Source organism: Zingiber officinale, chromosome 4A, assembly GCF_018446385.1.
Source record: "Zingiber officinale cultivar Zhangliang chromosome 4A, Zo_v1.1, whole genome shotgun sequence".
Lineage (NCBI taxonomy): Eukaryota > Viridiplantae > Streptophyta > Magnoliopsida > Zingiberales > Zingiberaceae > Zingiber > Zingiber officinale.
In genome coordinates, this window is record NC_055992.1 from 148,670,843 (window position 1) to 148,686,830 (window position 15,988).

The following is a 15,988-nucleotide window of genomic DNA, read 5'->3' on the forward strand; positions in this document are numbered from 1 at the left end:
AAAGAATTAAATAACTCTTAATAAATCTAATTATTAATTGTGTTACTTATATTTGTATAATAATTTTGATCAAAATTATCATACTAATCTAAATTATTTAAAATTATTAAATGAAGATGTAAAACCACTTAATAGAGTAAAAAAAAAAAAAAAATCAAGTAGTCTAATATCATTGACATATACAAGCAAGTAAAGACCTTCTAAATCCTCAGTCACCTATTCCACCTTTTGCCAAAGTAAAGACCTTCTAAATGGATAGATATTTTTCTTCATGGAGAATAAATCTCACAAAAATTAATTCCTCGCCCAACGTGACAAACCACCACTCAAGTACCAACTACACTATACCTATGGGGTCAGATGTAAAACCACTCAATATCTTCTATGAAATACAACAAATGTTCATCTATTAAATTTGAATACTTTGATTCATGTAGCACTGATTAAATTGTAAAGAATGATGAAATAAAGGTTTAGAACAATCCAATGAGATCTAAGGAAAACAACAACAACAACAATAACAACAAAAATAGGGATTCATTTGTTATATTTGTATATTTTGAATTTATGTAGGATTTTTATCGAATTATTATACAGACCTTAACTATCTAAAAATTTCAAATGAAGGACTAAAACAACTTAAAAGATCCCAATCAGCGCAATAAATAATTCATTTGTTGAATTTGAGTAGTTTAAGTCAACGTAGTAGTTTTAACTAAAATCGCTACATGAATTTACACCATCTAAAATTGTCAAGTGAAGGTATAAAATGGTTTAACATATAATAAGGAATATAGGGTTCATCAATGAAATTTAGGCAATGCTATAGTTTTGGTCGACTAAAGTCTATCATGGTGCCCATTTACAAGCTAGAATTTAAATTTAGTCACCCAAAGATAGGTGTGGACCGTGTGGTTGTCTACAAATTTCATCTTGGGCCAACTACAAAGAAGAAACCCTAGTTAACCTATCTTAGTGCAAAACCAAATAAAAAGTTAAATTCGAGTGAGTAATCACAAGCCTAATCACACAGAACTTAAAACACCCAACTGGGCATCTCTAAGGCTCCTAACAAATTTAGTCCACTAATGCTTCACAGACTATTTGTTTAAATCCAAATATAACAAATCATTCTTTACAAATCTAGTTCTAACTACATTTGTTGAACGCCCATGTGGCCTTTGGCATAATTATTAGTTCAACTAACAAAAAGAAAGTTTATCATTCTTTGAAAACAAATATAAAAAGTTTAGTAGGTATTTTACCAAATCAATTTTCTTAAACACTATTCTTATCAATTTGCCCTTCCTCTAACTTTAATCTTGCCCATACCTTAATTTCGTTCATCTAAATACTTTATTAAATATTAATTAATTCATAAATTAAAGAGGTGGCGTAAGGTGGAAGTGGTGGTTCATCCACCGACTCCCGGCCGCCGTTGAATTTGTGCAACTATAAAGTAGGACCTAACCAAGCGGCTCGCACGTGCACACGCGTGCCGATATGCGTGTAAAGTTGCACCTTTGACGTGTCTTCAAGGGAAAAATAATCCACCAAAAAAAAGATATTCTTTTCTTTACAAAAGCAAACGTTCTTATTTATTTTGTTCTTCTCTAAAGAGGGATAAATAAATCACATTTAGCTAACACAAATCTATTCTACAGTTTCCTCCCCCCCTTGTCAATGATTCCCCAAAAATTGGATGAGTCAGAGCCTTTGAAGGCTCGATCTGAAAGAATTGGTGTGGTCGTGGTTGACCAGAAAGGGCTTAGCAGTCCTGCAAGAGCTAACTAAACCACGTAAACATCGCATGACTTCAGTACCTGGGATCTTCCGAAATGGCGTCGACAGCCCGCATTGAGATCGAACCATGATCCGTTTCTTTAGAGACATGAGGTTCATAGGAAATACTTCATCCTATCATCTCTCTTCATGGCGTTGTATACGGCTTGCACCTGAGAATTGCAAATTAAAGCACAAATCTTAAACCATGGAGGGAAACAGCAATCAGTGTTCTTCCGGTCGTAACAAAAAAAAATAAAACAAATCAACACAAGATCGATAAGATATGCATTACATTTGGGAAACTGAAGCTTACCTGTTCACTAGAGACGACACGAATAGGTCCGATATTTACCGATACGTATTTGCCCCTTGATGACACTTTCTGACTCACCCTACCCTGTTGAGCAAAAATAATTAACCAAATCTACTATGTTCAGTTGGAAACTGGAAAAAGGAGAGCAAGTCCATTCGATAAGGTCAATTTTTTTTTTAAAAAAAAAAATAGCAGCTATGGAAAAGTAAACGTCAACAATGACAAACGACCTAAAAAGGTCTAAATCTAATGTATGGGCAAATCCCATAATAAAAGGGTCAAATAAATATGCATTTAAACTATAACACGTAAATCTCAGCGTGTCAGAAAGACAAAGGTAGTTTAACTTTTGTGCCAAATTATAAATTGATGAAAGTCGTATTGATCTAAATCAAACACCAAGTCTGGAAAAAGCTTGAAGCAACTACTATAAGCAGCAGGACGATAGTTAAGCAAGTAATGCAATTGTTTATTAGCATTTAAAGTATTGGCTCATACAGCCACCTTTAGGTGCCACACAGATCCTTTAGTAAAGAATCACGCCATATGCAAGAAGCACACTGATTATGTATGCTATTTTGTTCTTCAAAAGCACATACCTAAGGTAAAAACGAGCAAACTCATCTGCTATGTGCAGTCCTCACTTTCGCAGCACATCCATCTACTATAATTTCTGGTAATTCATTGGAGAGCAGGACCAGAAACAAGTTTCAACAGAAAAAATAAATCTGTCTTTGATATTTTCCCAACCTCTAGTTTTTCCCAGCCTATTTGACTCAAAGCTAATGTGATGCAGAAGGAACTCTCTGGATACGACATTCGAATTATAATTCGTAAACAAAGAGGAGCCGCCTCTAGGTTTAAACGAAAATAATTTGTTTATTCAAATCAAAACCAAACTTCAACAATAACCACATTCTTTTTACAAGAGTCCTGACTCTTGTTTAAATAACCTAAAAAATAAGAAAAAGCCGCAACAGAAAAGTGACAACAGAAGAAAAAGAAAAATAAAAAGAAAAGGAAAAAAAATTAATCTTTTAAAAAAAGAAAATTAATCCTAAAAATGGAAAGAGATTAAATCTATATTAATTTTAGCAAATAAAGAAAAAATCAAAAGACCAAATCTAGAGTTTTGATGACCTAATTAATCGATTCCATCTCATCCGGACTCCGAATAGAGTACAACCACGTCAAGAGGCTACGAACTCATCATCTTCCTTGTAAGTAGCGATTGTCCTTCTTCTAAATCCAAAGGGGAGGTTGGTAGTATCATTTTCTTCTCGTAACAGCTCAAAGGGGAACATGACCGCGTTGGATGATATGAGATAATTATGTCATTGGATACTTCTACATCATAATGTAAATCTATGTGTCTGGGCCACGTACAATGGATCCTTCCCTAGAACCCGCATGGTGGGAGCTTCATGCATCGGACTGCCCTAAGGGTGCGTTTGGTTAGGGATTATCCTTGATAATCTTGGTTATCCATCTAAGGTTATCAACAAAAACCCTATTTGACTTAGATAATCGGTGATTTCTAAGTAATATTCCATACCCGACACGTCAACAAAAGGAACATGCAACCTGGAATCGGAAAACCTCGGAAAATTGAGATTTTTCTTGATTCTAAGGTTGACAAATTTTTTTTTACCAAAAATACCCTCCGATAAGAAAAAAAAAGAAAAAATGTAAAGAAAAATATTAAAAAAACTTAAAAGAAAAAGAAAAAAGAATTAAAATGTAAAAAAATTAAAAACGTAAAAATTGTAAAAAAAATAAAAAAAACATAAAAAAATGAAAAAATAAAAGGAAACGTGAAAAAAAAGGTAAAAAAAATTAAAAAAACGTAAAGTTTAAATAATAATAATAATAATATTATTATTATTATTATTATTATGTATGGTTGATTTTATGAGGGTAATACAGTAAAATATTAAATTAAGTTATTCATTAAAACCTTCAAACAAATAAATTTTTATTGCATTACCTAAATTGAACCAAACAATATTTGGTTATGTTTTATTCCCCATAATCTTGGTTATGTGATTACTTGATAATCACATAGCCAAGGTTATACATGATAACTTAACCAAACACACCCTAACTATCATAACTGTAGACCAATTGCGAGGAACTCCCCCCTAAAATCTCTTGTAGTTTGTTTGTGAACAAGCTCAACAAACAAACTAAAGGAGATTGAAGAGAGAAGCTTGCACACAAACATACCTAAAAAGAATTTTGGTTCTGGAAAATTAGGACAAATTTGATGAAATAAATAGGTATAATTACTTCACACAGAAAATATGATCTAACACAGAGAACCACAGGGGGAAAATTTTACTGATTGAAAATTGGCTTAATTCATCTTAAATGCTTTTTATATAATGACAATAAGACTGTTCTTAAAGTAATTACTCAGTTCTCCAAAAAAGAATCTCTATTTGACTTTTCCTAAAATAGTAGGCAACTTTTGGAAATTCTCCAACAAACTTTTTGAGAAATTTTAAGAGCGTCAACATTGGTGTTAATGTGTCGGTGTTATAACACGCAAATGCTATTTCAACCAATGTGAATGGGTGTTATACACACACATCTGGTTCCATTTGGGGACGCAGTTATTGAGCAAAATTAAAAAAAAAAGGTGTGGGACCCACAAAAAAAATATATCAGTAATCCTGTTTGTTTAAGGTTTCATCAATCAAAGCTGAACCATGATAACTTGCCTTGAAACACATAATAAACAGAAATGTAAAATTTCGCATGCACACATATAACTGACTACCTTGACAAACAATATCAGACATTATTCACAAACCTTAGGAATTGATTCCTGGATCACAGATTCAACGGCAACCACCATTGCTTGGACAAATTCATCACCACCAGTTCCAATTGCAGTAAACCGTCTGACTGTGGGATATGAATTAACCTGCAAAACAAATAAATTAGTTGATAACTCATTCTCAACTAAGGAACATAAGGAAGATTGATTTTCCTTTTCATTGTTTTCTAAGACAATTAAAATTTAAGTGAAACAGACAAAAATAAGTTCCAAAAAATAGCATGAATAGTAAGTCCCTAGTAATCCTTGAGTGGTTTATAACTCAGATTATCAGAAATTAACAACTTGCATATGCTGGGGTGAGCGAATCATCTTTTGCCACATGATCTTGATTTCATGGTTCTCTCGGGATGGTGCGGTGATTGAAACATGGGGTGTTGCCACATGAGGTCTTGGGGTCGAAACTCGGCACTTCCAAGTATGTCTTCCCCATGTCTTGGCCACTTGCACTAATGGCTAGTAGTCACCCGTAATTTACCTCCTCCGTATTGGTCTAGGGATGGGTTGGTGGGGCGCTGGGACGAACGAATCGCCTTTTTTGCCCATGATCTTGATTTCATGTCTCCATGGGATGCCCAGTTGGCTAGAGGATGATAAACTTGCTACAATAGAGCAAGGCATCAATTCCCAACGGACACATGCCCTCGGGAAAAAAAAATCCCTCCCACCCCTAGCCAACTTAACGGTCGATTATAAGCTGACCTCGTGATTTACCTCCCTTCACATAACTTGGAGACAGGCTGTGAGGGATGTCTAAGATGAGTATAATCGCCTTTTGCTACAATGATCTTGATTTCACCAACCAACATCACTTTTTCAGTTCTACCTTCAATTTGATAAGACAAAATGGCATAGAGAACAAGCTAAACAAGCAATCCTTTTTGGCCTGTGTGCAAATATGCTAGCAGTTATACAAACAGATCATCAACATTCATAAAGGTATAGAAGGAAAGCTCTAACTACTAAAAAAATTTCCGAAGTCAGAAAGGAATAAGTAAAAAAAATTGAGTTGACGATATGAAAAAGAATACATCACATGACAAAATTGTATCAAAAATGGATGGTTGCAGGTCTCGGTCTGGGCATCCGTGAAAAAACAGAATATCCAATTCTTAATTATAACCGTGTTCTTATCTGGATTGCATAAATGTACACTTTGGCTCAAATGTATTCTGCATCAAGTGTATCAAAACAACAAAGCAAAAACAATTTTTATCCCTAAACGATCTTTACTGTGAGGTAGTGAGACGGATGCCTTCCTCATAGTCTCTTATTGCCCCCCATCAACATAAGCAATACATATTCGCAGATTTATTTTTTCAGTGTTATAAAGAAACATTTTATTTGAAAGGAAGGATAGTTTGTTCTTATGGAGATTTTTCCTTATCTATTACTTACACAGTTCTTACAAATCAAACATTCGAATTGGAATGAGAACAAAGCATCTACTTCATTTGACAAACAACAAAATTTATATAAACCTATTCCATGAATAGTTTTTTCATTTACCAAGAATAACCATTCTATTCTTGATTAAATCCACTACATACACTAAATATGTTTTAAGCCTCTGGAGTTTACAGAAATGTAGCATTTCAGCCCTTTTACTTCATCTTATCAAGCAAACAGCCAACAACATCATCTCTTGCTACATGTGACATTATTTAACTGGCAGTCAACCAGACAGTTTTAGGGAGTAGTTGGTGAAGTGTAAAACATTTTGTGAACACGAGGAGAGGTGGTTTAAAGTGGGTGTCAGAGTTGGAGGGAAATTTGAAAAGTTAAACCATAGGGTCGAAATGATATTTTTCCTGTATAGACATATCTGAAGTGGAAAGGGAAAAAAAGTCAAAATTAGCTGTATGAAGATGTCCTAGAATTGAAAGGCAAAAAAAAGCTTGCACAACTAATTTAGCAAAATTGACTTCATATCCAAATAGAGGGTAGGTTGATGTAGTAGATCAATAACGTACCTTCTTATCTAGAACAAGCCATTCATCGGTAGAATCATTAACCACTGTACCGCCAATAACAACATTGGTTGTCTGTGCAACCCTTCCTTCAGCCTTCGATACTTCTGGAAGCAATGACAACAGAATTTAACAAATTCAAGGATAAAAGAGAAGATAAGAAGAAAACGATAGAAAGCCTCAAAAACATTTGTCAATTATAAAACAAAAATAATTTTAAATTATAGTGTAAAAAGCTATTCATGCTCTGTAATTGTACACACGTGTATAGTGTGTACTATAGGAGTTATCATTTTAACTATTCATATTTTGTAGCAGTACACACGTGTATGGTGTGTACCATAGGAGTTTCATTTTGACTATTCATATGTCGTAGATGTATACACGAGTGTGGTGTGTACTATAGGTGTTTATCTTTGGCTATTCATGTTGTTCAATAGACACCTGTTAGCTTTTATATGCATTGTTTATAATTTATACTTTCGAATGCACTTGTGTTACTATTGCATAGTGATAACTATATATGTGGTTATGATTAGTTACATCTTGCGCAACATTGCATTACATTACATGTTGTCGACTATGTCTCCCTCGTGATATGAGAGAGTCATGAATCATTTTATTTGGCCACTAAGCCACTCAGGGGTAGTGGTAGCTAGAGTTGTGTGCAGCTTGTCATGTCGTGCTCACTCAGCTATTCGAGGTAATGGTAGCGGAGTTGCGTACAGACAATAACCTCCTTATTATGTAGCTAGATAGGTACTTTGCATCCTGTCCGACCGGCCACTCAGATATAGTGGTAGCTAAAGTCATGTACAGTTGTCTCACTCGGTCACACAGATGTCGTGGTAGCTAGAGTGGTGTTTAGGAGTGACACATACATAATATGCATGAGATGTGTGTTGCATATGTTGGAGATACTTATTGTATATGTCTGTGATATGTTACATATGTTTGAGATATGGTGTTGCATTTGCCTGACATTGTCATATATGTTTATGCTATCATATGTTGCTCATGTAGTTACGAGAGTTCCATTGTAGATCCTCAGTTGTTACGGATTATTATACTATACTTGCTAGACCGATTCTAGGATGTGCATTTTAATATATTGTTTACGGTTGTATATAATGATACTACCTGTGAAATTGTATACTTCGATCTCCTTACACTTTGACCCTGCACTATCTCTTTTCTATTACCCGCTAAGTCATTAAGACTCACCACCCATCTATGTTTTTTTTTCCCAAGTAGTAGATAGGGGATAAATGGAGTCACTTGGACATCCAGCTTGCTAATCCCACGTCGCATCGAGAGTTTTTCCCGCTATTGCTTTTACTTGAATTTTGATTTTCTGAACATGTTCATGTAATAATTAACTTGAATGTGAATTGCAGTCTTGTGGTGTACTTTTATTCGGTTATGGTACTTCTTGTATTAAGTTGTACTACACAGTTATTTCAGTTTTTATTGGAATGAGTTTGGTATATCTCTCTATTGTGTAGTTGGTTATCTTTATCTTCCGCTGTTGATTTATTCTTGATTTATGGATTTATATCATGTTATATCTAATATTGTCACAATGGGATACCGTCCGTTTCGTCGGGCAAGTACACCTCTTGAGCGTGACAACTCGAGTCATAGCCTAACATTCAGCTCCCTATAACATAACAGGTCTAACTGCGATTTTGTAGAATTTTTCATTAAGTTTTAGAGGTACTCTACAATCACATAAATACTTGACGCTCTCCTCCATTTCAATTATCTTGCTTGTATTTTATATAAGACATCTCTTTCAATCCCTTCATCGTTTTGCAAAAAAAATTTTAAATATTTAAAGCTCTCAACTCATCATCTCCTATCTTAACAATTGTCTTATTACATCTAATATTGTTAAACTTAAATTTTATATATTTTGTCTTTATTCTATTAAGCTTAAAATCTTTCCCTTCTAGTGTTTCCCGCCAAGATTCTAGTTTTACATTTACTCCTTCACATGTTTCATCTATAAAACAATATCATCTGCAAACAACATGCACTACGGTATTTATTATGTCTTGAATGTGTGGAGTAAGTTCGTCCATAATTAGTGTAAAAAATAGGGACTAGAGTTGATTCTTAATATAACCCTACCTTTATTGGAAATGTTTCAGTTACTCCACATGAAGTTTTCACTTTGGTCATTACATCTTCATGCATATGCTTAATTAGTTTAATAAATGTTACGCTAACTAGGGGTGAGCAAAAATTCGGAAAAACCGAATTAACCGAACCGAATTTAGAAATTCGGTTCGGTTAATTCGGTTTTCGGTTTTTTTTAAAAACAATTCGGTTCGGTTTTCGATTAATTCGGTTCGGTTTCGGTTTTGAATTTTGTAATTCGGTTAAACCGAATAAGAATATTATTTTAATTAATTTTTATTTTAAAATATAATTAATTAAATAAAATCTTTATTTTTAAAGGTAAAACCGAATAGGGTTTTAAAATTCGGTTAATTCGGTCAATTCGGTCGAAAACCGAATTAACCGATATTTTATCGGTTCGGTCGGTTCGGTTTCATAGGGAAATTCGGTCAGTTCGGTTGGTTGAAAAGAAATTCGGTTTATTTGGTTTTCGGTTTATTCGGTTCGGTCGGTTCGGTTTTGACCGAATGCTCACCCCTAACGCTAACACCTCTCTTTTCTATAATTCTCCATATAATTTTTTCTTATACTCTATCATAAGTTTTTTCTAAGTCAATGGATAGTATATGTAGATCTTATTTTTGCTTTCGATATTTTTTTAATTAGTTGTCTAAGAAGATGTATAGCTTCTATTGTCAACCTTTCAAGTATGAACCCAAATTGATTTTCGGTCACCGTGGTCTCCTTCCTTAATTTTTTTTCTATTACTCGTTCCTAAAGTTTTAAGATATAATTCATTAGTTTAATACCCCTATAGTTTGTACAATTTTATACATCCCACTTATTCTTATAAAGGGAACTAGAATACTTACCCTCCATTAATCAGACTTTTTTTCGTTATCAATATCATGTTAAATAATTTTGTAAGTCATTCAATACCTTGTTTCCCTAGGCACTTTCATACCTCTATTGAAATATTATCTGGTCTAACGACTTTTCCATTGTGCATCCCATTTAAAGTTTGTTCTATTTCTGAAGTTTAAATTCTATATTAAAAATTTAAATTTCTATACTTATTTGACCTACTTAAATTATTTAAGTTAAATTGGTCACCTAAACCTTCATTAAAAAGTTAATTAAAATACCTCTTCCACCGCTCTTTTATTTCTCTATCGTTTAATAGTACCGTATTACATTTATCTTTAATACATTTTATTTGGATAAAATCTCTTGTCTTCCTTTCTCTAACTTTAGTTATTCTATAAATGTCTCTTTCCCCTTTTTTATATTCAATTTTTGATATAATAGTTTAAAATTTTCATTCTTTGATTTATTCACCACTTTCTTAATCTGTTTCTTGGCTATTATATATTTTTTTAAAGTTTTCCTTGTTCTTACAAATATATAATTCCTTATAAATTGTTCGTTTTTCTTTCACTTTCTCTTGTACTTTCTCATTCCACCACTAAGATTCTTTACTTGGTGATGCCCCTTTGATTCACCAAGTACACTCTTAGCTAGTATTTTCAACTTTGATATCAATTTATCACATGTCATGTTAGAGTTATATTTCACCTAATGCTTGTACTCCTACATTCTCCTTAAATATATTTTGCTTCTCATCCTTTAACTTCCACCACTTAATTCTATGGACCCTATATATTTTCTATCTATTGATATTATGCTTGAGACGTATATCCAACACTACTAACTTATGTTGAGTAGTTAAGCTTTCTCCAGGGATGACCTTATAATCTTTACAAATCTTTCTATTCCTCTTCTTAACCATAAGAAAGTCAATTTGCGATTTATTATTCCCACTTTTAAACGTAACTAAGTACTATCACAAAATCCAATATAATTTTCTCTTTTTCATTTCTTATTCCAAACTCATAACCCTATGTACCCTCTCATATTCTTTATTTTTCACTCCGACATGCTCATTTAGATCACCTCCTATTAAAATCATTTCATTTGACGGAATGTTTTGTAATACTTCATCTAGGTCGTCCAAAACCTTAATTTGGTAGTTTCATCTAATCATTCTTGCAGTGCATATATACTAATTACGTTTATAGTTTCTTTCATCATTATTATCTTAAGGGTTATAATTCTATCCTCTTTTCTAACTACTCCTACAACTTCATCCTTTAACAAACTATCTACAACAATATCCACTCCATTTCTTGTTTTACTCTGTCTTGTGTATCATAACTTAAAACTCGAGTTCTCTATCATCTTTGCCTTCTCGCCTATCCATTTTGTCTCTTGTACACACAAAATACTAATTCTACTCCTAATCATCGCATCTACTACCTCCATTAATTTACTAGTGAAGGTTTCTATGTTCCATGTTTCAAATTTAAGACTATTAGTTTTCCTATAATATTTATTTTTATCCAACCTATGGTGTGAGAATTGTTGTCTATTTAACACTACACTTAAGTTCTCATGGAAATGTAGCAGTCCTCGCCGATACGTTACAGTCGAACCCTACAACACGAACTCTTACATATTTAGCATTACACATGAGTTATGGGGATGTAGTGGTCCTTATCGAGTAACGCGCTCCTTATAGGAATAACCTAGCATTAGCATAATAGTTTAATGAATCCATTTATTGAAGATTTGTCATAGTTTAATGCTGACAGGCAACCTAACGCAACCCTACTTTATCTGGGCTTGGGACCGGCCATGACTGGCCTAAACCCTAAAACCCAAACCTTAAATCTTAATAGAGGTCAACAGCATTTGTCAGCAATATATGATGACATCTTATTAGTAATTTCCATGGTTTCATTTTCAGATTACCTTCTAATGCATTTTATGTTTTAAGTTTTCTCCAAGGAATCTTCCACCCAATACATATGAGTTCTTTAATCAAGAGACTAAACTAACAAAAACAGCTTTGTAAAGCAAAAAAAAAAAAAATGAGCTAAGTGACCAAAAATGGATACACGTCTTCCTACTATCTAATACATGTGGAGCTCGGTTCTAGGCCAATGAGGCCCAATGAGTAGCGATTCTCATAGTGCTTGGGCCCCTAACAGTAAGATTATCATGATTCAACATGATTTTGGGCAGGTTCTTTACATTGTGATGATCAGAATACCAAAAGAGGTAACCTTAGAGGATATCTTGGGGTGCATGTCGACGTTGTGAAAGACCAAATAACTCACAAAAAAGAGAGTATTACTTCTAGGGAGCAACTTTTGATATTTGAGGAGTGCTCAGGGTGGGATTTTTTATATTTTCTTCATCAGATTGAAAGAGATTTTTGGTACAAGATGTAGACATTGGTTTACATGGTTTGAATGTAATTTTTGGTCTCATACTATATGGATTTTAGATTCTTCACGGAGCAGGCTTACAACAAACAATATAAATTTCTCTTGTTCTTGTTTTTTCATGTAATTGGTATTTTTATCACCAAAGACAAAAAAATCCCAACACACTTATGGCGAAGGTGATTCCACATGCTTTCTTCGGGTGTTGGGTGTTTGCGTTTTTCTACCATGGAAAACAAAGATTCCAACACGTCAGTTTATAGCAGAGGTGATTTGACATTCTATAAGCATCATATTTGGATATTCAAAAGGTGGTTAGAAGAAGCAGATTCTAATAAGCAGCATCAGAATGGTCTCCAACCCCAACAAGTGGTTAAACGAACTTGTTGCCCCAAGAAAATGAGTGCCAATCCATCCAATTTTTTTTACATGGCTCGATTATATATATTTGCATTGTGTTATCTAGAGTTCTAGACCAAACTGTTTTGCATGGACGAAGACCATATATAGACTAAACTCTTTTCTGATGTTATCATCTCCATTATCACCGATTAAATTAGTTTATCTAAATCCCACAAAAAAGAAGGTAACAACACTTAACAAGACTATGAAAACAACGAATTGAACCCAACGTTGCATCAAAACAAAAGGTTCAACAAGAATTGCAGTATCAATAATATAAAACAACGATGCAGTGGAACATCGATAAGCTCCCATGACCTTGAGCCGCACAAAAAAAAAAAAAAAAGGTACGAACAGTTCGTTTGCATTCAACTGAAGATAAAGAACCGTTGGGTTCATTTGCTAACAAAATTCACTCAAACTACCTTCCGCACACCTTCGAACGACCAATCTAACCGATCACCGGAATATAGTAAGTAATAATAATAACGAAAATATGATCAGTAAGTTACAGGAAATGAAGATTAGAAACTAACCTGAGATGGCCTTGAGGACGGCCTCCTGGGGCGGGCCCTGCTCGTCCTGAGGCGAGGTAGGCGACGGCGAGTCGCCGCGAGAGCAACGAATCGGGGAGGCTCCAAACCAAGCCTTACCTCGGCGCCGAAGAATCGGAGAGGAAGAAGCGAGCACTGCGCTCCGGGAGAGGTGCCACGGCTGCTCCGAGAGCAGCATCGACCGCATCGCCACGCTCCTGCACGCCATTCCGGAAATCCCTTTTTCCCTGGTTTCGATCCCCCTCCTGAACTTTAGCCTCTCGTGCCAACGAGTGGCTCAGCGTTCGCGGTCGGGGACGACGGTGGGCCGATCAGCGGTCCGATTCAGTTTCTTGCGAGCCGGAATGACTAAACCGGGTTTGGTTATTTGACATTATGTCGCAAATTTGAAGGGTAATAATGACAAATTTAGTATTAAGAATTGAATCGGGCGGGTCTCGAGGTCTTGATCGAGTTGAGCTTTGATGGACTCGATATGATCAAATTGTAAAGATGGAGATTTGATCGCTGCATCGGAGTGAAAACGAGTTTGATGGACTGAAAAAGCGTGCCAAATTTTAGATTTATCAAAGACGCACTTATGTTTTTATTTTATCCTTTGCATCCATCAGTGGTGCTCTTCAAAGAACAATATTAATTTGGTTGGTGTTAGATTTTAAAAATCGATATTACCGTGGTGATATATTTTAAAAATTAATATCATTGTGATTTTAAGGTTTATTCAATACAGTGTTGATTTTTAAAATATAATATCATAGTAATAAGAGGTCTTTTCTAAAAAAAAAATATTATATATATATATATATATATATATAATTTTAGGATAGGCCGGAATGACCTTTTATAAAAAAAATATAATAAAATTATAATTGTTAGTAGGGATGTAAACGAGCCGAACCGAGCCGAACAGTATCAGGCTTGAGCTCGGCTCGTTTAAGTTATATTCGGGCTCGAGCTCGGCTCGAGCTCGAATCGAGCTTTTATCACAAGGCTCGAGCTCGGCTCGTTTTAGAATTATCAGGCTCGCGAACAGTTTGAGCTCGGCTCGTTATTAGCTCTATTATCAAAGTTAACGAGCCTAACTCGTTAAGCGAGCTCGGACTCGTTTTCGGGCTCGTTTTTGGCTCGTTTTAGAACTCATTTTTTGGCTCATTTTAAGGTTCGTTTTAGAGCTCGTTTTTTTGGCTCGTTTTAGAGTTCGTTTAAGGCTCGTTTTAAGGCTCGATTTAAGGCTCGTTTTAAGGCTCGTTTTAAGGCTCGTTTTTTTGGCTCGCGAGCCTATAAACGAACATGTTCACGAGCTCACGAGCCGAATATCCTTAAGCTCGAGCTCGGCTCGATAAAACTATCGAGCTCGAAATCGAGCTCGAGCTCGGCTCGATAAGATAAACGAACGAACTCGAACGAGCTTTTTACCGAATCGAGCTCCGAATATCTCGCGAACCGTTTGGTTCATTTACATCCCTAATTATTAGGGTCTTGGCAATCTACTTGCTCTCCTAGTCTTTTGCTTTCATTATCTAGAAAAAAAAGTGAGCATATTTTATTGAATGAAGTCTCTCAAATGCATTCAAGTTTGTTAAAAGCTTATGAAGATCCTAAAGCTTGAGTATCTTATCTTTGTCTAAATATATTTACTATATTGTCTCATTTGAAGGGGTAATTTAGTGAAAGAGGAATGATTCTCGCAACGAACTCAGTCAACGAAAACTCATCGTGACTGAGTTGGCTGCTGGCGTGGCAATGCCCACCTCAGTGAATCGGGGATAACACCCGTGCCCTAACTTTTTCTCCTCCCCCTTTCTCTTGCGCGAAGCCCGTCGCATCCTCCCCTGCCCTAACTCAGCTCCTCCTCCTCCTCCTCCTCCTTCCTCTTTCGCGATTCTCCTTCGCGAAGCTCTCGAGCCGTTTTTGAGTTCCCTTTCGAGAAGAGAGAAGCGAAGCCCGTCGCTTCCTCCCCTGCCCTAACTCAGTTCCTCCTCCTCCTTCCTCTTTCGCGAGTGCTTCTGAGTTCCCATTCGAGAAGAGAGAAGCGAAGCCCGTCGCTTCCTCCCCTGCCCTAACTCAGTTCCTCCTCCTCCTTCCTCTTTCGCGAGCCGCTTCTGAGTTCCCCTTCGAGAAGAGAGAAGCGAAGCTCGTCCCCTTCGCGCCCTAACTTCTTCGGTCGCAACCCGCGTTCTCCTTCCTCTTACTCCAGTGAGTTTTCTTTCTTTTTTTTCACCGTTCACATTTTTGCTCCATTTGCATGCCCTAACTCCTTCTTCTTCTTCCCTCTTCCTTAGCACCAGCAGACAAGGAGCAATTTGAGTTTGATCACCAACCAGCAAGTTATAGCACATCAAGTTTTGTGTGAAATCAGGCTTCGCTCTACTTTGTCGGTCGCAACTTCGGTAACCCACTTTTTTCTTTTCATCTCTACACTTCTCCGATTCGATTTCAACAATCAATTTCGTGCTTGATTAAAAATTGACTGAGTTAAAGGGTATTTGATTTATACATCCGTTGATTGCTAGATTTCCAACCAAAATAGTCAACTATATACTCTTTTTTTGTTTATGCTCATAAGTGAGATTTTTTGTTGAATTTTGTTTCTGATTTTAATAAGTTAGTCTACTGTTTGCTTAAATTTTGTTCATGCTCATAGTTGTATGCTTGCAAATTAGTCTACTGTTTGCAAATTATATGAACACCGGCTGAAGAATTGTCTATGT

The 15,988-nt window shown here is 35.4% G+C and overlaps 1 protein-coding gene across 1 annotated transcript; it reads right to left on the reverse strand.

The window, feature by feature from the left end:
* Positions 1 to 1,556: 1,556 nt before the first annotated feature.
* LOC121971630 lies at positions 1,557 to 13,559 on the reverse strand. Its single transcript, XM_042522984.1, has 5 exons — positions 13,260 to 13,559; positions 6,914 to 7,017; positions 4,914 to 5,027; positions 2,099 to 2,182; positions 1,557 to 1,955 (listed from the first exon to the last, which is right to left on the reverse strand). Exons 1-5 carry the CDS (start codon positions 13,483 to 13,485, stop codon positions 1,899 to 1,901), a joined length of 585 nt encoding a protein of 194 aa, XP_042378918.1. The 5' UTR covers positions 13,486 to 13,559; the 3' UTR covers positions 1,557 to 1,898.
* Between the last annotated feature and the right edge of the window lie 2,429 nt (positions 13,560 to 15,988).